This window comes from Jaculus jaculus, chromosome 9 (assembly GCF_020740685.1).
Source record: "Jaculus jaculus isolate mJacJac1 chromosome 9, mJacJac1.mat.Y.cur, whole genome shotgun sequence".
NCBI lineage: Eukaryota > Metazoa > Chordata > Mammalia > Rodentia > Dipodidae > Jaculus > Jaculus jaculus.
This window is the reverse complement of record NC_059110.1, coordinates 76,272,338-76,295,807: the sequence shown is the minus strand read 5'-3', so window position 1 is coordinate 76,295,807 and position 23,470 is coordinate 76,272,338. Positions and strand designations below refer to the sequence as shown.

The 23,470-nt window shown below is 40.0% G+C and overlaps 1 protein-coding gene across 2 annotated transcripts in view; it reads left to right on the top strand.

The window, feature by feature from the left end:
• Window positions 1-23,470, top strand: part of Nup88 (nucleoporin 88) — a 53,763-nt gene that overhangs the window by 1,430 nt on the left and 28,863 nt on the right. For both annotated transcript variants that reach the window (XM_045158875.1, XM_045158874.1), the window contains exons 2-6: window positions 5,608-5,777; window positions 10,274-10,399; window positions 13,480-13,566; window positions 21,363-21,539; window positions 23,193-23,379. In XM_045158875.1, the coding sequence (XP_045014810.1) occupies window positions 5,608-5,777; window positions 10,274-10,399; window positions 13,480-13,566; window positions 21,363-21,539; window positions 23,193-23,379 (747 nt within the window). The remainder of the gene's footprint in view (window positions 1-5,607; window positions 5,778-10,273; window positions 10,400-13,479; window positions 13,567-21,362; window positions 21,540-23,192; window positions 23,380-23,470) is intronic.

The following is a 23,470-nucleotide window of genomic DNA, read 5'->3' as shown; positions in this document are numbered from 1 at the left end:
AGTGGAGATTCCTCAGTTTCTTATCTAAGCAGGTGGTCAGGAGGCCCCCACCTCCCCCAGTGGAGTGTTTCTGCAGTGTCCTTGAAGTGGAGATTCCTCAGAAACATTAGGGGGCAAGGCAGCAATTAAACCAGCAAAGTTTACAGAAGCAAAAGGTCAGCACATTGGCCGGCTAGTTCTCTAAGTCAGGCCTGGGCTTTTTTTTTTTTAAACTTAAAACGGTTATATTTGGGCTCACAATGGTAGCCAATCTAACAGGAGTGAGAGGGAATCTCAACATAGTGTTAATTTGCATTTCCCTGATGACTAGGGATGTAAAACATTTTCTTAGATGTTTATATGCCATCCCTATTTCTTTTGAGAGCTCTCTATTTAGTTCCATAGCCTATTTTTTTAATTGGGTTGTTTGATTTCTTATTATTTTGAGTTCTTTATATGTCCTACATACTAATCCTCTTTCAGATGTATAGCTGGCAAAGATTTTCTCCCATTCTGTAGGTTTCCTCTTTGCTCTATTCACAGTGTCTTTTGCCATAAAAAAGCTTTGTAATTTCATGAGGTCCCAGTGGTTAATCAGTGGTTTTATTACCTGAACAATTGGGCTTATGTTCACAAAGTCCTTGCCAGTACCAGTATGTTGAAGATTTTCCCCTGCATTTTCCGCTAGCAGTTTCAGAGTTTCAGGTCTGATATTAAGGTCTTTGATCCATTTGGACTTAATTCTTGTGCATGGAGAGAGAGAAAGATCTATTTTCATCCTTCTACAGATACATATCCAGTTTTGCCAGCACCATTTGCTGAAGAGGCTGTCTTTTCTCCACTGAGTATTTTTCGCATTATTATCGAATATCAGGTGGCTATAGCTACCTGGACTTACATCTGGGTCCTCTATTCTGTTCCATTGATCTACATGTCTGTTTTTGTGCCAGTACCATGTTGTTTTTCTAACTATGGCTCTGTATTATAGGTTAAAATCCGGTATGGTGATAACACCAGCCTTATTTTTGTTGCTCAAAATCGTTTTAGATATTTGAGGTTTTTTTTTTAATTCCAAATGAATTTTGGATTGTTTTTTCCATTTCCGTGAAGAATAGCTTTGGAATTTTGATGGGGATTGCATTAAATGTGTAGATTGCTTTTGGAAAGATTGTCATTTTTACAATATTGGTTCTTCTGATCCAAGAACAAGGGATGTCTTTGCATTTCCTAATGTCTTCTGCAATTTCTCGCTTGAGTGTTTTAAAGTATTCCTTATAGGGATTCTTCCTTGTTTAGGTTTATTCCAACATACTTTTTTTTTTTATGTAATTGTGACTGGGAATGATTCTCTGATTTCATCCTCTGTGTGTTTATTAAATAAAAGTGGGAACAGTGGAAACCCTTGTCTTGTTCCTGATTTTAGTGGAAAAGCTTCCACTTTTTCCTCATTTAGTAATATGTTGGCTGTAGGCTTGTCATAAATAGCCTTTATTATATTGAGTTATGTTCCTTCCATTCCCAGTCTCTGAAGGACTTTTATCATGAAGGGATGTTGGATTTTATCAAATGCTTTTTCTGCATCTAATGAGGTGATCATGTGATTTTTGTCCTTCAGTCCATTTATATTATATATTACATTTACTGATTTGTGTATGTTGAACCATCCATGCATCTCTGGTCAGGATGAATGGTTTTCCTGATAAATTCTTGTATTCTGCTTGCCAGTATTTTGTTGAGAATTTTGCATCTATGTTCATGAGGAAGATTGGTCTATAATTTTCTTTTTTTGTTCTATTTTTGCCTGTTATTGGTATCAGGGTGATGCTGGCTTCATAGAAGGAGTTTGGTAGGATTCCTTTTATTTCTTTTTGTTTTGTTTTGTTTTGGGGGGGGTGTTGAGGTAGGGTCTTACTCTACTAGCTCAGGCTGACTGGAATTCACTCTGTAGTCTCAGGTTGGCCTTGAACTCATCGCAATCCTCCTACCTCTGCCTCCCAAGTGCTAGGATTAAAGGCATGCACCACCATTCCTGGTGGATTCCTTCTTTTTCTATTTTATGGAAAAGCTAAAAAACATTGTTATTAGTTCTATTAAAGTCTGGTAAAATTCACCAGTGAATCCATCTGGGCCTGGGGTTTTTTTTTAGTGGGGAGATTTTTGTAGATAATTTTTTTGTTCATTTTTATTTATTTAAGAGTGACAGAAAGAGAGAAAAAAAGAGGGGGAGAGAGAGAGAGAGAGAGAGAGAGAGGGAGAGAGGGAGAGAGAATGGGAGCGGCAGGGATTCTAGCCACTGCAAGCACTTAACCGCTAAGCCATCACTCCAGCCCTAGTGGGGAGATTTATTGTTTTTACTTTTTTTTATTTATTTGAGGGCAACAGGCAGAGAGAGAGAGAGAGAATGGGCGCACCAGGCCTCCAGCCACTGCAAATGAACTCTTAGACGCGTGCGCCCCCTTGTGCATCTGGCTAACATGGGTCCTGGGGAATCGAGCTTCGAACTGGGGGTCCTTAGGCTTCACAGGCAAGCACTTAACCACTAAGCCATCTCTCCAGCCCTAGTGGGGAGATTTTTGATAACTGCTTAGATCTCCATACTTGTTATAGGTCTATTTAAGTGGTTGATTTAATATAGGTAGGTCATATAAATCAAGGAAATCATCCATTTCTTTCAGAGTTTCAAACTTAATGGAGTATATGTTCTTATAGTATGTCCCTATGATTTTTAAAAATTTCTCTGGTATCTGTTGTGATGGTACCTTTTTATCTCGAATTTTATTAATTTGTGTCTCTTCTCCCTTTCTTCTGGTTAGATTTGCTAAAGGCTTATCAATTTTGTTTATCCTTTCAAAGAACCAACACTTTGTTTCATTGATTCTTTGAATTATTATTTTTATGTTTCTATTCCATTAATATCTGCCATAGTCTTTATTATTTCTTCTGGTCTACTAATTTTTGGTTTGCCTTGTTCTTCTTTTTCCAAGTTTTTAAGGTGAAGCATTAAGTTGTTTACTTGTGATCTTTCTAATTTCTTAATATATGCACTTAAAGCTATAAATTTCCCTCTTAGGACTGCCTTCATTATGTCCCAAAGGTTTTGGTATGTTGTGTTCTCATTATCATTTGACTCTTATGAATTTTTTGATTTCCTTCTTGATTTCATCATTGACCTATCCATCATTTAGTAGTGCATTATTTAGTTTACATGATTTTGTGTATGCTTTATAGCTTTTCTTGCTATTGATTTGTAGTTTGATCCCATTGTGATCAGATAAAATGTGAGGAATTATTTCAATTTTCCTGGATTTGTTAAGATTTGTTTTGTGTCCTAATATGTGGCCTATTTTAGAGAATGTTCCATGTGCTGCTGAAAAGAATGTGTATTTTGCAGCATTTGGATGAAATGTCTTGTATATATCTGTTAGGTCCATTTGTTCTATGACCTCATTTAATCCAGATGCATCTTTATTTTTTGCCAGGACGACCTGTCAATTGATGAGAGTGGGGTGTTGAAGTCACCTACTACAACTGTGTTTGGTGTTATCTGTGACCATAGTTCTAATAGCATTTGTTTGATGAAGTTAGGAACCCCCACATTAGGTGCATATATGTTTGGAGTGTAATGTTACTCTGTTGCAGTGTGCCTTCAGTAAATATAAAGTGACCTTCCTTATCTTTTCTAACTAATGTTGGGCTGAAGTCTACCTTATCAGATATCAAGATAGCAACTCCTGCTTGTTTCCTAGGCCCATTTGCTTGAAATACTGTTTTCCCACCTTTCACCCTAAGATAGTGTCCATCCTTTGTAGAAAGGTGAGTTTCTTGGAGGCAACAGATTGAAGGATCCTGCTGTTTAACCCAGTCTGCAAACCTATGTCTTTTGGTTGGGGCATTGAGGCCATTGATATTAACAGTTATTATTGATATATTTTATTATTATTGATGTATTATTTTGCCATTTTTCTTGTTTTGTAGTTCTTCCAGTTTTACCTTTGCTGCCTTGTATTAACTAGTATTTGAGTATGGCTTGTTTTTTCCAGGTTCTTTATATTTGTTCTTTTCTTTCTATTCAGCATGTAGGATCCTTTCAAGTATTTTCTGTAGAATAGGTTTTGTCTTCAAATATTCCTTTAGCCTGCTTTTGTTATGGAATGTCCTTATTTCTCCTTCTATTTGAATGGATAACTTTGCAGGATAAAGTAACCTTGGTTGACAGTTGTTATCTTTCAGAACATGGAATACATCATTCCAATCCCTTCTGGTTTTTAACGTTTGTGTTGAGTATACTGTGATCCTGATGGGCTTGCCTTTGAATATAACTTGATTTTTCTCTCTAACTCCTTTCAATATATTTTCTTTGGTTTGTATGTTTGGTAGTTTAGTTATAATATGGTGCAGATTATAATATGGCGCAGAGAGGTTTTTTCCAGGTTTTGTCTAGTTGGTGTTCTAGAGGTTTCCTGTATCTGTATTGGCGTGTGTTTCCCAATTTGGGGGAAGTTTTTCTTCTGTGATTTTGTTGAAAATACCTACTATGCTTTTGGAGTGAAATTCTTCTCCTACTATACCCTGAATTCTTATGTTTGATCTTTTCTTAGTGTCCCGAATATCTTGAAATTCGCATTCATACTTTCCTATTAGTTTGTCTTTCTCTTTGTTGGACTGTATTAGCTCTGCCACCTGGTCTTCTAGTTTAGATATTCTGACCTCCCCTACATCCATCCTACTGGTGAGATTTTCTACAGAGTTTTTTATTTCATTAACTGTGTTCTTCATTGCTAGTAATTCTGGCTGGTTTTTCTTTATTATTTTTATTTCCTTATTTATGTCTTGTATTGACTTTCTTATTTCATTAAATTGGTTTCCTGTGTCTTCTTTCATTTCCTTGATTTCCTCTTTTATTTCTCTGAACACATTTATAATCATTCTTTTGAAATCTCAGGCATTTGCTCTAAATTATTCTCACTGGGGGTCATTTTTGATGCATTAATACTTTTTGGTGGATTTATATTGTTTTGATTTTTTTGTTTCTTGGGTTATAATGTATATATTTTTGCATCTTAGATTAATTTAATGCTGGGGCATTTTAATTATCTGCAGTCAGTCTGATGTTATATAACTTCAGTGTATAAGCTTAATTTACTAGGTGTGGCTCTAAAGACTCTCACAGTACCTACACAAGTGACCCTGGATATTGGGTTTGCCTGCTATGAGAGTATTCAAGTAGGCTGAGTGGAACTAAATACAGGCAGATTCTAAAATTTAAGTAAACAATTACACATTTAGTGAAAAACAGCGCAGAGTATTTGTGCAACTCTAGATATTATGACAACCAGATCCTCTAACAAAGTCACAGTCCCTTAGAAAAAAAATTGAATTATGCCAGGCATGGTGGTGCACGCCTTTAATCCCAGCACTTGGGAGGCAGAGGTAGGAGGATCGCCCTGAGTTCAAGGCCGCCCTGAGACTACATAGTGAATTCCAGGTCAGCCTGGGCTACAGTGAGACCCTATCTTCAAAAAACAAAACAAACAAACCAAAAAATCTGAAGCATAACTGGTTTTTTCAGTAATTCATTTATAGGTTCATTTAAATTAACCATTTTGACCAATTTGCTTTAATTTTCAGAGGTTGCTTTGCATAAATCCACCCCTCTTTGAAATTTATCAAGTCTTGTTAAGTCCAACACAACATCATGTAGCACTTATAGGAATAAAAGGACTTATGGTATTGGAATTACCTAAAAGATGGGGGAAGAATTCTGAATTCGAAGGCGGAAAAACAACAGTGAATTGTAGGTAAGTTGTTTTTCTGTTTCGTGTTTACCTGTGTAAGTTTCAACACGTAATTAAAATTGCTCAGTGCCAGGCGTGGTGGTGCACCCCTTTAATCCCAACATGTGGAAGGCAGTGGTAGGGGGATCGCCATGAGTTCGAGGCCACCCTGAGACTACATAGTGAATTCCAGGTTAGAATTCCCTGGCTAGAACGAGACCCTACATTAAAAAAAAAACAAAACAAACAAACAAAAAAAACTCTTTATGTACTTTTATTCTGCCTGGAGTTTTACATTGTTGTCTCATTGGGGAAGCTCTTCTTTCAGTTTGGTAGATTCACAATTTTTCTTTTCTTTTTTTCTTTTTTTTGTTTTTGCATGAAAGGTGTGCATGTGTGAGTATACATATGTTTGCATATGTAGAGGCAGAGGTTGACATTGGGTGTCCCCCTCCACCATAGTATTGAGATAGGGTCTCACTGAACCCAGAGCTCACAAACTCAACTAATCTAACTAGTCAGCTTGCCACAAGGATCCACCTGCCTCTGCTGTCCAAGGGTATACCTCCATGCCTGGCATTTATGTGGGAGGTGGGGAACTGAGCTAAGATTCTCATGCTCTCAGGGCAAGTTCTTTTTCCCATTGAGCCATCTCCCCAGTCTCAAGGTTTTTTCTTAACTTTTTATTTTTTATTATTGATCACTTCTATAACTACAGACAATAAACCATGATAATTCCCACCCCATTTTTCCCTTTACCACTCCACTCTCCATCATATTCCCTCCCACATTCAATCACTCTCTCTTTTATTTTGATGACATATTTTCCTCATTTTGTACTGGTCTCATGTAGGTAGTGCCAGACACTGCAAGGTCATGGTTATCCAGACCATTTTGTGTCTGGAAGAGTCCTATCCTTCCTTTGGCTCTTACGTTCTTCCTGCCACTTCTTCTACAATGGATCCTGAGCCTTGGTAGGTGTGATAGAGATGTTTCAGTGCTGAGTACTCCTCTGTCACGTCTCAACACTGTGATGCCTTTTGAGTCATCTTAACAGGTCACCACCATCTGAAAAGAAAAGCTTGTCTAACCAACAGTGAGAGTAGCATTAATGTATGGGTATGAACATTAAGAAAAGTGCCAAGAGCTGGGCGTGGTGGCACACGGCCTTAATCCCAACACTCAGGAGGCAGAGGTAGGAGGATTGCCATGAGTTCAAGGCCAAGTGTTTGCTGGGCAATTTGGTGATCATTATGTATACGTTTAGCCAGACACAGACTGGCATTACACCATTAGGGCTCGTGACCATCACAGGTTTTCAGTATCAGGCATGTATTCCCTCCTGCAGAGTAGACCTCCAGACAATTAGAGAGCGGTTGGTTTCTCTCATAACAGACATGCCAGTATTGCACCCTTTGGCTCATTTGGCCTGGCTGGCCAAACTTAAGGCTTTCAGTATCCACTGTTGTTTATCTCCACTGATGACTTCTGTTCCATGGAACTGCTTGCAGTGTAGCTTTTTCCAGCTTTCTGTCAGCTGGTCAACAGGGAGGAGGTTTTCAGCTCAGCTCCAGGAAAAATTTTCAGTGTCCTTGCAGCCCAAACATGTGGAGATTTCAGCAATAGGGTCTTACCATCTATTCCTGGTAGGAAACCAAAGCCTCAGCAATGGCCTGTAATGTTTTGGGGGCATCGGGGACCTCCCTGGCCAACAGCTCAGTGGAAGGTATCCCATCCCTGGCACTGAAAATTTTGTAGTAATAATCTATGGCTTCTGGATGAGCCATTGTCCAAAAAAGTAGGTTTCCATATGACTTATTCATACTCTTAGATTTTGATTAACCCTCTCCCCACCCTTCCTTTCCTCAATCTCTTTCAAAATTTTTGAAAATTAATTTATGTGGTATGGGGTGCACACATGATATTCACACACCACTTTGCACCTGGCTTTACATGGGTTCTGGGGAATTGATCCTGAGCTCATAGGGTTTTCAAGGAAGTGCCTTTAGCCACTAAGCAATATTACCAAGCCTTCAACTTTCTTAGGTTTTTTTTTTGAAGCAGACTCTCACTGTAGCCCAGGCAGGCCTCAGACTCACAGCCATTTTCCTACCTCAACCTCCCAGGTGCTAAGATGAAGGTGTGTGCTGCTATGCCCATTAGCATTTTTAAAATATCCTTTTATTATTTGAGACAGAGTGAGTTGGGCCTCCTGCCACTGCAAATGAACACAGGTGCTTGGGCCATTTTGTGCATCTAGCTTTATATGGTCCTGAGTAATCAATCCAGGCCATCAGGACTTGAAGCAAGTACCTTTAACTGCTGAGCCATCTCTCCAGTGCTGTTTTTATGAAATATATTTAATTTATTGGAGTGAGTAAACATGGGTATGCTAGGACCTCTGCCACTGCAAACAAACTCCTCCAGGTGTATGCACCACTTTGTATGTCTGGCTTTACATGGGTACCAGGGAATCAAACCCATGCCACCAGGCTTGCAAGCAAGTGCCTTTAACTGCTGAGCTATTTCTCCCACCCCACCACCACTTTTTTTGTTTGTTTGCTTTTTTGAGGTAGGATCTTGCTCTAGTTCATTCTGACTTAGAATTCACTATGTAGTCTCAGGTTGTCCTCAAACTCACAGTGATCCTCTTACCTTGGCCTCCTGAATCCTGGGATTAAAGGCACGTGCCACCAGGCTTGACCCAATTTTATTTTTAAAATATTTTCTTTATTTGAGAGAGAAAGAGGTGAACAGAGAGAAAGAATGGGTGTACCAGGACTTCAGCCACTGCAAACAAACTCCAGACACATATGACACCTTGTGTATCTGGCTTACGTGGTTACTGAGGAGTCAAACCTGGGTCCTTAGACTTCACAAGCAAGTGCCTTAACTGCTAAGCCATCTCTCCAGCCCCCATTTTTTTTAAAGTATATATTGGGCTACAGAGATGTCTCAGTAGTTAAGAACACTTTGTATAAGCATGAGGGACTAAGAGACCATTGAAATTTTGTCCCCAGGACCTTCATAAAGAGCTGGCCATGGTCATGTACCTCTTTAACCCAATCATGTAGGGGAGCAGAGAACCAAGAGTTCCTGGAGCTCATAAAAAAAGAGCAAGCTCCAGGATCAGTGAGAGATTGGCTCAAAAAGAACTGGTAAAGAACAACAAAGTAGGTACCCAGTGTTCTGTTTCAGCCATCATAGGCAAGCACACTCTGCCACATGTAAGCACACGGCATACTGCATGACCACATTCATGTGCATACACCACAAACCACATTACACAGGCACACAGCAAGATCTTTTGGAGGCAGGTCCTCACTCTAGCTCAGGTTTACTAAGAACTCTATAGCCCCAGGCTGGCCTTGAACTCATGGTGATCCTCCTCAGCCTCTTAAGTGCTGGGGATAAAGGCATGTGCCACCACACGTGTGCAACTAACAAAGTCCCCCCTTCCCCTCTGCCAGGTAGTCTTTAGCCAGGCTGACCTGGAATTCACTGTGTACTTTCTCAGGCTAGTGTCAGACTCACAAAGATCCTCCTCCTCTGCCTCCCGAGTGCTGGGATTAAAGGCATGCACCACTACGCCCAGCAAAACCCACTTTTAATCTACCCGAATTCCTTAATATTTTTCTAAACTTGTTTCCTGATTTTCAAAATAATCATGATGGTATCTGCCCTTGCTTCCTTACTCTATTAGTAAAAGAATTAAATAAGACACCATATCAAAGAACTATTTATTTATTTGTATTTTTTGGGTTTCTGAGGTAGGGTCTCACTGTAGCCCAGGCTCACCTGGAATTCACTATGTTGTCTCAGTCTGGCCTCGAACTCACAGTGATCCTCCTACTGGGATTAAAGGTGTGTGCCACCATACCTTGTTCTCAAAGAATTATTTATATGTGGTAGTATATGCCTATAATCCCAGAATTCAGGAGGCTGAGACAGGAGGATTACTGTGAGTTTGAGGCCAGCCTAAGGTACATGCAAGACCCTATCTTAAAGCAAAATCCAAACAGGAAAAAACTGTATATAATATGCTGCTTCAGGACTGGAGAGATGACTTAGCAGTTCAGACACTTACCTGCAAAGCCAAAGGGCCTGTGTTAGATTTTTCAGGTCCCACATCAGCCAGATGCACAAAGGAGAAGCAAGTGCAAGGTCGCACATACCACTAGATTTCACAAGTGTCTGGAGTGTGATTGCAGTGGCTGAGTCCCTGGCATTCCATTTCTCTCCTCTGTCTCTCAGTCTCTTTCTCAGTCTCTCTTTCTCTTTCTCTCTCTCTCTTTCTCTCTAAAATAAAAAACAATTTTAAAAATATGCTACTATAATTTAGAAAATATTTTAACTTTAATTCCTTGATCAATCTCAATCTTTGATAGGATTTTTGTTCTCAGCAAAATTTAAGAGAAAGAAATTTGGCAGAAAGAAAACCTATAAATGCTAAAATAGATTTTCCTTTAGGATTTTTATCCAAGTTCTATTAATCTTTTCAAAAATTATCTTTATTGTAGTATCACTCCAGTTGCTGAAAGATTTTTCACTAGTTCTACCTCTCTGACTCTGAAGCATGCTGCCTGGTATCCAAGTGAAATACTAGATCCCCACATAGTATTGTTAACATCAGACAATGTAATAAGGTAAGGCTTATATTTATATCCTTTGTACTTTTGTGACTGGAAAGCTGTTCTTGTTTGCCCATTTGCTGATTAATAACTAATGTAACACCAAGTAAGTCAACTAGGTGTTAGAATGCTTTTAGCTTCTATAAACCATTCTCAATGATAAGAACTAAATGCCCTTACTTGGGTTCCTTAATTACTACTATTCCTTATCAACTGTCTTTCTACCTCCAGTCTCCAAATCTGACCTTTAAGTGCTATTGCAGTAATATTGCCTAAATTCTTCACCACTTTGACAATAATGTAGCACAAGGAAAGAAGATTTGAATTCATAGTGCTCCAATGACATTTCTATTGTCTTTGAAATCTAGCCCAGGCTGAGCTGGAATTCACTTCATAGTCTCAGGGTGGCCTTGAGCTCACAGCAATCTTCCTACTTCTGCCTCCCTATTGCTGGGATTTAAGGCATGCACCTTTTGAAATCTTGAGTTGTTTTTTTTTTGGTGGGGGGGGGGGAAGGCAGAGAGAATGGATGTACCAGAGCCTTTCAGCCGCTGTGAATGAACTCCAGACTGTGTGCCCGTTGTGTGCATGTGTGACATTGCACACTTGTGTCACTGCATCTGGCTACATGGGACCTGGAGATTTGAACAGCAGTTCTTAGGCTTGGCAGTCTAGCACCTTCATTGCTAAGCCATTTCTCGGGCCCTTAAACTTTTGCTGTGCAAAAGAGCCCAGTTTCCAATCTGTAGAAAGGGCAAGTTTGAGTTGATAATTTCTAACATAATTTTTTCTTTTTTCTTTTTTCTTTTTTTTTGTATTGACCATCAGACATACTAGGCAAGCACTCTACCCCTACCTTCCCAGCTAATTTTTTTAAATTAAATTACTATATTTATTTAGAAAAGGCACCCACGTGGCTAGAGATCCCATGTGGAAGTCCTAAGAAAACCATGGTGGTGTATTTTTGTTTGTTTATGATTACCAAACCCAGGGCCTTGCACTTGCTAGGAAGTATTCCACTAAGCTAAAATTCCTCAGACCCTGTTTGGTTTTTTAATCTCATAATTAAAACAATTTTTTTTGTTTATTTTATTTATTTATTTGAGAGCAACAGAGAGAGAGAGAGAGAGAGAGAGTGAATGAATGAGAATGGGTACACCAGGGCCTCTAGCCACTGCAAACGAACTCCAGACACGTGCGCCCCTTGTGCATCTGGCTAACGTGGGTCCTAGGGAATCGAGCCTTGAACCAGGGTCTTTAGGCTTCACAGGCAAGTGCTTAATTGCTAAGCCATCTCTCCAACGCTTTAATCTCATAATTTTAATACTATATGATTTTCAAAAAGTTAGAAATAGTGATTAATATGAATGTACAGAAACATATCAAACATTTATTAACTTATTGGTAAAGGAAGTAGAGGGTGCAAAACTTACGTCCAAAGGCAGAAGCAATAAAAACCAGCAGTCCAGATATCAAAAACTTGTTCATTTCAGTGGTCATAAAGTATTTCCCAATTCACTTAAGCTCAAAAACAATGACACCAAAAAAAAAAAAAAATTCCCAAAGATCATTCATAGAGACTAAGGAATGTTTGTGTAGCAGACAGCCTCAGGTCGCTGAGATGAACTTCTAAACCTGGCACAGTTAAGGAGGAAGGGATATTTATTGAAGTTTACAGATCCAGAGTAGTTCCATAATAGCTGAGGAAACAGGCCTGCTTTCACATGTCAAAGCAAAAAGAGGGAAGCCCAAGGCAAAAAACTCAAAAGCTACACTACACATAAATACTCTTAGGAACTCCTGGCAGAACTTAGGCATTTTGTATATCTTTAGGTTCCACCATACCTTAGGGCTGGAACCCTAAGATCTGCCCAGTGACACCTCCTCCAGCCAGGTGGCTGGAAATCTAAGAAGTTTTTTGGGTGGTGGGGCAGGGTTCAAGGTTGGGTCTTACTCTAGCCCAGGCTGACCTTGAATTCACTCTGTAGTCTCAGGGTGGTCTTGAACTAATGGCGATCCTCCTACCTCTGCCACCACTCCAGCTTCCAAGAAGTTTTAAATAAACTCCTAAATAAATGGGGGGCATCTATTCAAACTGCCACATTCCTCCCCTGGTCCCCAATAGATTCATAACCATCTCATATTATAAATTGTATTCAGTCCACATTTAAAAAATTTTACAGTCTGTACTAACTTTGGATAGTCCACAAGTCCCAAATCTCTGAGATTTAAGATTTTCTCTTAGCTGTGAGAATTGTAAAATCAAACAAATTTTATACTTTCACTCTATAAAGGCACAGAATAAATATAAATAAATATATAAATATATATATGAATAAATATAATTTAGCTATTATAAGGTATATCACTCAACAACCATCAAGCAAACATCAAAATTTTTTAGTTTAGGTCCAATGTAGCCAGTGACTGAGAGTCTCTGGATTTTCCAATCCTTTCTCCCCCCCCCCTCTCCCCCCCCCCCCCCCCTCCTGCAATCCAGCTGGGCTGAGTCATTGGATTGTAGATGTGAGCTGCTACACTTAGCTTAATTTATAATTCTAAAGCCCCTTCCAAGCTTTCTCTATATTCTGTGAATAAATGCTGTTCTATTGTTAGTTTAATTTCTAGATTTGCCTTATGTTAAGTTTATTGGGAGGGCTCAACAAAGGTATAAATACCTTCAGGTTAACTTTGCCTAATCACTTCTCCTTTTAAAAAATAATTTGTTTATTTGCAAGCAGAGGGAAAGAGAAAATGGGTGTGCTAAGGCTCTTGCCACTGAAAACAAACTCCAGAGGCATATACCATTTTGTGCATCTGGCTTTACATGGGTACTGGGAAATTGAACCCTGGCCATCAGGCTTTGCAAGCTAGCGACTTTTAACTGCTGAGTCATCTCTGCAGTCCCTCTAATCACTTTATTGTTTGTTTTTGTTTTTGTTTGGTTTTTTGAGGCAGGTTCTTACTATACCCTAGGCCAACCTTGAACTCATAGTGATACTCTTGCCTCAACCACCCAAATGCTGAGATTGCATGTGTAAGTTACTATGCTGGGCTCAAAAGAGAATTTAAGTGCTGGTTTTGTTTATTGCCAGAATTTACTCTCTACGTGAGCCCCAGACACCCACTAAGGTGATTGTACTTTCAGAGACTGAAGAGGAAAGTTTAATACTCAATAAAGGGTAAGTTTCTATTTGTGACAAAAAAAAAAAAAAAACCACTTCATTTATCATTATAAATGCAGTTTTAACAGTCATTGCAAGGATTTCCAGAGGTGAGTTTTAACATGCTTTGGATAATATGGCAAGTACGCAGAGTAAATAAGTAGTTGGTTACAACTCTGAATGTTAATTACTAGCTTTTTCTCTTGTTGGGGAAGTTCTAAAATATGAATGGCAGAAATTAATTTTTCTTTTTGTTTTTTTGAGGTTGGGTCTCACTCGAGCCCAGGATGACCTGGAATTCACTGTGTAGTCTCAGGGTGGCCTGGAACTCAAGGCAATCCTCCTACCTCTGCCTCCTGAGTGCTGAGATTAAAGGTGTGTGCCACCCTGCTGAACCAAAACTTGATTCTTTATAACTTGGATAAGTGCAAATCCTGGTTTGTTTGTTTGTTTTGGTTTTTCAAGGTAGGGTCTTACTCTAGCCCAGGCTGACCTGCAGTTCCCTATGTAGTCTCAGGGTGGCCTTGAACTCATGGCGACCTTCCTACCTCTGCCTCCCAAGGGCTGGGATTAAAGGCATGCACAACCAAGCCTGACTTTTTTTTTTTTTTTTTTTTTTTGAGGTAAAGAGTAAGGAAGGTGGCTCACTGAATAAAGCACTAGCAAGTGAGTTCTAGAGTTCCCACTACACCTGACTGGCCAACAGTTGTTTCTTTTTTTAAAAAGAAAAAATTTATTTATTTATTTGAGAGTGACAGACACAGAGAGAAAGAGGCAGATATTGAGAGAGAATGGGCGCGCCAGGGCCTTTAGGCACTGCAAACAAACTCCAGATGTCTGCGCCCCCTTGTGCCTCTGGCTAACGTGGATCCTGGGGAATTGAGCCTCGAACCCGGGTCCTTAGGCTTCACGGGCAAGCACTTAGCCGCTAAGTCATCTCTCCAGCCCCATCATTTATTTGTTTGTTTTGTTTTGTTTTTGTTTTTTATGTACAAGAATGTTTATTACAACACTGCTTGAAATAGTAAAATAGTAAAAACAAAAAACCAACATTTCCCCCCCCCAAAAAAAAAAAAACTATTGCTTATTGTAGAGGGAGCAGGCTTGGAAGGGGACTGGAACCCCAAACTTTTTCACTATCATAGGCAGCTATTACTTTTATTTGAAAAGGGCAGGCATGTGCACCCACCAGCCTTTTTGTCCTCAGGAGGAGCCCCTTTGCCCCTACAGTACAGCCCAACATCCAGCCAGAGGGAGTATGCGTCCAAGCAGCCAGCCAAAACCACCTGTCTTACCCCCATCCTGGTGGCACACTCCCACCTCCAGCCAGTCAGCATGTGCCAGGCCAGAGTGCAACAGTTTTTAACATGGGTACTGAGGATCAAACTCAGGTCCTCATGCTTGCACAGAGTACTTTACCAACTGTGCTATCTCCCCAGCCTGATGCTAGGCTTTTTTTTTTTTTTTTTCTGTTCTCGTACTTAGAAAAAGGGCACGCTCCTGTGCTGTGACCACTAGAGAGTCATCCTTAGAAGTTACAAGCTTCATTCCTCTGGCTTCTTTATTATCCTTTCTAGTGATGACCACACTAGTCACACCTAGTGTGTTCATGTAGACTGAAACTTGTTGCAGTGTTACTGTTACTTTCCTGTTACTTCCATGTCTCTAGTGGTCATATATAACTGTCTTGTTTAGTTTTTCTTGTTCTAAACTTTATTTCTTTAATGTTTTATAAGTAGTTATTCTATATTCAGTAGTTTTAATATCTGAAGGTCTTGGTGGTGGTGGTGGCATTTAAATGTATATTTGTTAGCCAGGCATGGTGGCACACGCCTTTAATCCCAGCACTTGGGAGGCAGAAGTAAGAGCTCACTGTGAGTTCAAGGCCACCCTGAGACTACATAGTGAATTCTAGGTCAGCCTGGGCTAGAGTGACAGCCTACCTCAGAAAAACACCAAAAAAAATGTATATTTGTTATTTCCTGACCTTATTAGTGCTGACCTCTTAACTGTGAACTTATATTTATTCAATCATAATGTTTGGAAATACATCCTGAATTGGGCTATATTTCCTCAGAATGGATTTGCTTCTGCTTGGAGCTTGGGATTGCATCTTACATGGATGTGACTACTTTATTCTTCTTTGGTTCTTAAACCAGTTACAAGACAAAAAGTCCAGTACATCTGTCTCCATGATGGGAAAATTACTGCCTCTGGGATTGATATTATTCTTGAGTTAGTACATTTTCTCTTGGGCAGTATGTTCCCAGAGGGGTTTTTGTTGTTGTTGTTGTTTCTTTGAGGTAGAGTTTCACTCTAGCCCAGGCTGATCTGTAATTCACTATGTAGTCTCAGGATGGCCTTGAATTCATGGCAATCCTCCTACCTCTGCCTCCTGAGTGCTGAGATTAAAGGCATGTGCCACCATGCCCAGCTTTTTTTTTTTTTTTTTTTAGATAGGGTTCATCACTAGCCCAGGCTGAATTGTAATTCACTATGTAGTCTTAGGGTAGCCTTGAACTCATGGTGATCCTCCTACCTTTTCTTCCCAAGTGCTGGGATTAAAGGCATGTATCATCATGCCTGGCTTTTTTTTTTCCCAGAGATTTTTTTTTATATATTTTATTTATTTGCAAGCAGAGAGGTGGAGACAAGAGAGTGTGTTTATATGTGCACTAGAACCTTTAGCCACTGCAGACAAACTCCAGATTCATACACCACTTTGTGCATCTGGATTAATATGAGAACTGGGAATCGAACCCAGGCCATTGGGCTTTGCAGGCAAGTGCCTTAACCACTAACCTACCTCCCCAGTCCCTAGAGTTTTGTTTTTTTTTTAAGTTACTTCATCAGACTTTTGTTTTTTTCTGGGCATTGTTGCACATGCCTTTATGAGAGAGAGAGAGAGAGAGAGTTAGAGTTGGCACACCGGAGCCTCTGGCCACTGCAGTTGACGTGTGCGCCGTCTGTGTGCACGTACAACCTTGTGCACTTGTGTCACCTTGTGCATCTGGCTTACATGTGATCTGGAGAGTCAAATGTGGGTCCTTTGGCTTTGTAGGCAAGCACCATCTCTCCAGCCCAACTTTATTTTTTTAATATTTTATTTATTAGAGAGAAAGGCAGATAGAGAGAGTGGGCCTGCCAGGATCTCCAGCCCCTGCAAACAAACTCCAGACACATGTGCCACCTTGTTCATCTGGCTTACATGGGCACTGGGAAATCAAACCTGGGTCCTTAGGTTTCTCAGGCAAGTACCTTAACTGCTAAGCCATCCAGGCAACATGAGATTTTTTTTTTTTTTTAATAGGCACAACATCAAGGTGAGAGGCAACAGAGCAAATGCAGTGTTAAAACAGCTCTGCTGTCAGTCAACTTACCTGGGTTCTAATCTAAGATCTATTACTTGCCTGATACAGTATCTAGACAAGTTTTCCAATTGTGCCAAGCTTCATTTCCATGCGTATCGAAAAATTGCATTGTTCATTTCTTAGGATTATTGAACAGAATCAATATGATAATGTATAAAAAATGCATAGCGCCCAGCACTCGGCAGGCAGAGGTAGGAGGATCACAGTGAATTCGAGGCCACCCTGAGCTAGAGTGAAACCCTCCCTCAAAAAAAAAAAAGTGCATAGCAGGCTGAGGGTACAACTTAGTAGTAGAGTGTTTGCTTAGAATTCATGAAGCTCTGAGTTTAATGCCCAGCACCACAAATAAAGTGCTTAATATTAAGCTTAGCTTAAGTATGAGTACTTACTGATACTTACTGCCTGTCTGTCTCTGAAATAATCTCACACGAGCCTACTCACTTATGTAGCCCTGGCTGGCCTCACTTCTTTTTCTTTTGGTTTTTCAAGGTAGAATTTTGCACTAGCCCAAGCTAACTTGAAATTCACTATGTAGTCTCAAGGTAGCCTTGAACTCACAATGATTCTCCTTCCTCTACCTCCCAGCTGCTGGCATTAAAGGTGTCTACCAACACGCCCAGCTCTCATGCTTTTTTTGTTTGATTTTATTTTTTAATGTGGATTCTTATATTTCACTACCTCTTCTAGAAGGTACTTATGAATGTGCTAAGCTTCTCTTTGAACTAAGGGAATCACCTAAGACTGCACAATGCAAATAAACTAGTAGGGACAATCTAACCAGAAAGATAATAACTTAATCTTGGACTACCTTACCAGAGGTTATGGCACTGGGCAAAATGTAAATACCTTTAAGCTCCTGTTTCTTCATGTAGGAATATTTTCCTGTAGACATAATTAAGGTAAAGGGTAGGAAGTGATCCCTGAAGCTATTGGCTACAGCATGGATGATAATCTAGAGTGAATATATAAATTATCTGCCGATATATGCATGAACGTGGCAGTAAAGTAGAAGTAAGGTTTTTTTGTTGTTTGTTTGTTTTTTGAGGTAGGGTCTCACTCTAGCTCAGGCTAGCCTTGAATTCACTATGGAGTCTCAGGGTGGCCTTGAACTCATGGTGATCCTCCTACCTCTGACTCCCAAGTGCTGGGATTAAAGTCATGCACCACTACACTCGGCTTAGAAGTAGGTTTTTTTCCCATTGTATTCCAACCTTTTTAAAAAATTATTTATTTGATACTGACTTGTTTGTGCACATTCGTATATATGTTTGTTTATATGAGTGCAGTCATGTACATTTTGGCTTCAAACTTTTGGCAAACCTCTTGCCTCAGCCCTTTGAGTACTAGGATGACATGCAAGAGCCACCATACCTGACTCCTGTCATCATTAGATATAATATTTATTAAGGTTCATTTTTAAAATATTTTGTTTATTTACTTATTTGAGAGAGAGAGAAAGAGGCAGATAGAGTAGAAAATAGGCACACCAGAGCCTCCAGCCACTGCACATGAACTCCAGACACATATGCCAATTTATGCATCTGGCTTATGTGGATACTAGGGAATTGGACCTAGGCCCTTAGGCTTTGCAGGGAAGCACCTTAACCACTAAGCAATCTATCCAGCCCTCAGTTAAGTTTTTATTGCTTTTGTTTATGTTACTTTATTTTTTTGAAGGGTCTCACTCTAGCCCAGGCTGACCTGGAATTTACTATGTCGTTTCAGGATAGCCTCGAACTCATGGCAGTTCTCCTACCTCTGCCTCCCGAGTGCTGGAATTGAAGGTGTGCACCACCACACCCAGCTTATTTTATTTTCATTTATTTATTTATTTACTTATTTGAGAGAGAGAGAGAGAGAGAGAGCGAGAGCGAGAGAGAGCATGCCAGAGCCTCCAGCCACTGTAAATGAATTCCAGATGCATGTACCACCTTGTACATCTGGCTTTATGTGGGTCCTGAGCAATCCAACCTAGGACCTTTAGCTTTGTAGGCAAGTGCCTTAACCACTAAGCCATCTCTTCAGCCCTTGAGAGGTTTTTTGCTTACTTTTTTTTTTTTTTTTTTTTTTTTTTGAGGTAGGGTCTCACTCTAGCCCAGGCTACCCTGGAATTCACCATGTTGTCTCAGGATGGCCTCAAACTCATGGCAATCCTACTACCTCTCCTTCCCAAGTGCTGGGATTAAAGGCATGTGCCACCATGCCTGTTGAGAGGTCCTTCTCCCTGTTCCCCCTCCCCCCCAGGGTCTCACTGTAGCTCAGGCTGACCTGGAATTCACTATGTAGTCTTAGGCTGGCCTGGAAGTCACAAAAATACTCCTATCTCTCTGCCTTCTGTTTTGTGGGATTAAAGGCATCTGTCACCACACCGAGCTTCTCCAGAGTTTTTGTACATCTCATTAAACTTCTGTTTGTTTCCATTATCTTGATTTTTTTTTTTTTTTAGTTTTATTCTATTTGTGATTTATTGTTCTTTTGTTTTGTTTTGTTTTGTTTAGGGTCTTACTGTAGCTCAGGCTGACCTCAAATTCACTATGTAGTCTCAGGGTGGCCCCAAACTCACAGTGATCCTCCTACCTCTGCCTCCCCAGTGCTGGGCTTAAAGGCATACACCATCACATCTGGCTGAGTAATTGTTCTTATCTTTTGATTCCATATACCTTTCTGTGTCATAAACTAAGGTATACTATTTATTCTACCTTGCAGTGATAATAACTGTTTAAACTATATGGAGCTTTTTTTGATCCCGTGAGCTAGGGTCTCACCCTATAACTGGTCTAGGAACTCTTAATGATCCTTCTGTCTCTGCCTCCCAAGTGCTGGGATTAAAGATGTGCACCACCAAGCCCACCTTGCCCCACTGTATTTTCTTTAACATAATGTTTTGTCAGGTGTGATGGCTTATGCCTGCCCCAGTACCCAATGGGGTTGGTTGAGACAAAATTGAGAGCTTGCAGCCAACCAGAGCTATATAGTAAGATGCTATCTCGAAACCAGCAACATGTAGGAGCTCAGGCTTTTAATCCCAGCACTTCAGGAGGCTGAGGCAAGAGGATTGCCATTAGTTCAAGGCCTGCCTGACTTAGAGTGTATGACCCTAACTCCATAAAACTAAAACTGACAAATCATTTCCTGAGTTTGTGTTACATGTTTATTTATTCTGTTTATTATTTGTCTCTCACTGTAAAGAGCATGACCTTTGTTTAATTTGTTGATATATTATTATTCTCAGAACCTAGAACAGTGCCTGGCACATAGAAGTGGTTAGTAAATAGTTGTGGAACAAATTGTGCTGCTCATCCTGCTTTCATGTGTTTTCTTATTTCTATGTGAATGTATACATGTGTGTGTTGTGTGTATGTGTATATATATATATATATATAGAGAGAGAGAGAGAGAGAGAGATTGTATATCTGTTTAACCTTTCAAAATTGAAGTAGCACCAAGTAATTTATTTTTTTTAATTTACTTATTATTTATTTTAATATTTCAAGGCAGAGTCTCACTGTAGCCCACACTGACCTGGAACTTTTTTCTTTTTTCTTGTTTTTGGAGATAGGTTTTTCACCCTAGCTCAGGCTGACCTGGAATTCACTATGTAGTCTCAAGCTGGTCTCAAACTCACAGCGATCCTCCTACTTCTGTTTCCCCAGTGCTAGGATTAAAGGTGTACACTACCACACCCAGTTCTGGAACTCATTCTTTATCCCCAGGCTTACCTCAAACTCATGTCTAACTCCTACCTCCAGCCTCCCAGTTTGCTAGGATTAAACCCATGTGCCACCACACGAGGTTAGCACCAAATAATTTTATGGCCTGCTTTTTGTTTCCCCCTGAAGTACTGTTTCACTCTAGCCCAGGCTGACCTGGAAGTCGCTCTTACTTCAGCCTCCCCTGAAATTAAAGACTTGTGCCACCATGCCCATCTGGCTGCTTCTTCTACATACTTTGATGAGAATTCCAAGTCAGCATCTTAATCGCTTTGCTTGCTTCCTTTGACACTGTTGCAGTCAGTTTAGCATTGCTGGCAGAAATCACCCAACCAAGAGCAGCTTTTGGGGAAAAGGGGGATTATTTTGGCCTACAGACTGGAGGGGAAGCTCCACTATGGCAGGGGAAAATGATAGCATGAGCAGAGGGTAGACTTCAAGCCCTGGCCAGCATCAGGTGAACAATAGCAACAGGAGTGTGTGCCATATGCTGGCAAGGGGAAACTGGCTGTAACACCCATAAGCCCACACCCAAAAATACACTGCCTCCAGGAGGTGTTAAGTCCCAAATCTCCATCAGCTAGGAACCTAGAATTCAGAACACCTTAGTGTATGGGGGACACATGAATCAAACCACCACAGATACCGATTCTATACATACTCATTTCTTATTAGTAGAGATTCGTTTTTGTTTTCAACAGATTTTTCTTTGCTTTTTCAAATCTTTTTGCAGAAGGGCATATACAGCATCTCTAGGAGAAACAGCAGTTGCATTTGACTTTGGGCCATTGACAGCAGTCCCAAAGAATATATTTGGACAAAAAGGCAAAGATGAAGTAGTGGCATACCCTCTGTATATCTTATATGAGAATGGGGAGACCTTCCTTACCTATGTGAGTCTGTTACACAGGTAAGTTGAGGTAGTGACCACCTGAAATGAAATTTCCATGTATTCCAGCAAAGATTGTCATGATTGGACATTTTTGAGTTTGTGGAAGTAAGCAGCCTTTAGACATTTGGTTTGCACAATTTGGAGAAATTTGAACCTATCATTTGACTTTGATTTCCTTATGGTATTTGGATAATTTGTATAGTTTAAGATAGGACCACATCTGGTTCACAAAGTTTAGTTAACTGAAAAAGAATTGCTTATCTTACTTGAACAAGGCACCGTGGTGATGATTAGGTATAATCCTTGTGTCTTACGTCCCAAGTATGGGTTAAGGCATGCATATACATGAACATACACTCACCCATTCCACAGTACCTGGGACACAGTAGGAACCCAAAGATCATTTTGACTGGAGAAGTTAAGGGTATTTTCAGAGAAGGACTGATGTAATGTGGAACTTAACAGTTGAAGCAAGATTAAATGAAGTATCAAGGAAGGTTAGACCATTTTAGACCTAAGGGTAGTAGGGTATGCAAATAAGCAAGTACAACTGCTTTTCAAGGTTCGGTGATTAGACATCTTTGTCTAGGGCAGAGGATTCGTGTAAGGACCATTGAATAATGAAGCTGGGATTATCTGCTGAGAGAAAATTGGATGGAATTACATACCTAGCTAATAAACATGGGTTCTAGCCTATAAGAATAGGGTAGTAATAGCCAGTGATAATTTCTGAGCAGGAGAATGATAGTTAGGGATTAGACTGGGCAGAGAGTTATTCAAAGACACTCTTGAGGAATTGAACTTATAGACTAGGGGAGTTTGAACTAGGGTGGTGTTAGTGCACATGAAAAGTTAAATCAAATAGACACTACAAAGGAAGGATCAATAAGTTACTTTTTCTGCAAGGTAGGGTCTCACTCTAGCCCAGGCTGACTTGGAATTCACTATGTAGTCTTGAATTCATGGTCAACCACCTACCTCTGCCACCTCCCGAGGGCTGGAATTAAAGGCATGCGCCACCATGCCTGGCTTCAGTAAGTTATTTTGAAATAAGGGCATGAACCATTAATAGACAGGTTAGGGATGCAGGTAATATGAGAAGATTTATTTTTATTAATGACCAATGTAAGTTTTAAAACAAATATTACATGAACATTTAGAAATAGATGTTAGAATAAATAAAAGTAGCCAGGCATGGTGGTGCATGCCTTTAATCCCAGCACTTGGGAAGCAGGGGTAGGAGGATCACTGTGAGTTCAAGGCCACCCAGAGACTACATAGTGAATTCTAGGTCAGCCTGTACTAGAATGAAACTCTACCTTGGGTCAGGGGGTGGGGAGAAATACAGTACAGTGAGAGACAGTGACAAAAAGGTATAAATAGAGATATGAGAATCATCTGTCACGATGAAAGAGTAAACACAATGAGAATTTGAGGAACAAAAACAAAACAAAGCCCCCAAATCCAGAATGTCTTAAGACATTGCAAATGTCTCCTCAAGGGCAAATTATTTCTTAGAATCACTAGATTAGGAATATAAATGGGAAAACATAAAAGTCAAGACACTGGGATTATACTAAATAGTAAAGTTGTGACTGAAGGAAGAGAAAAATAATAAGAGCATGATTATCTTGTGTCAACATTTTCTAGACATTTCCATTCTTTCTTTAGCCCTGGGAATATCGGAAAGCTGCTGGGCCCGTTGCCTATGCATCCTGCAGCTGAAGACAACTACGGTTATGATGCTTGTGCTATACTCTGCTTACCCTGTGTTCCCAACATCTTGGTGATCGCAACAGAATCAGGAATGCTATATCATTGTGTTGTGCTCGAGGGGGAAGAAGATGATGATCAAACAGTAGGTGACAAGCTAGTGTTCTCATTTGTGTAGTATATTTCATCTTTTTTTTTTTCCTAAGGTAGGGTTTCACTCTAGCCCAGGCTGACCT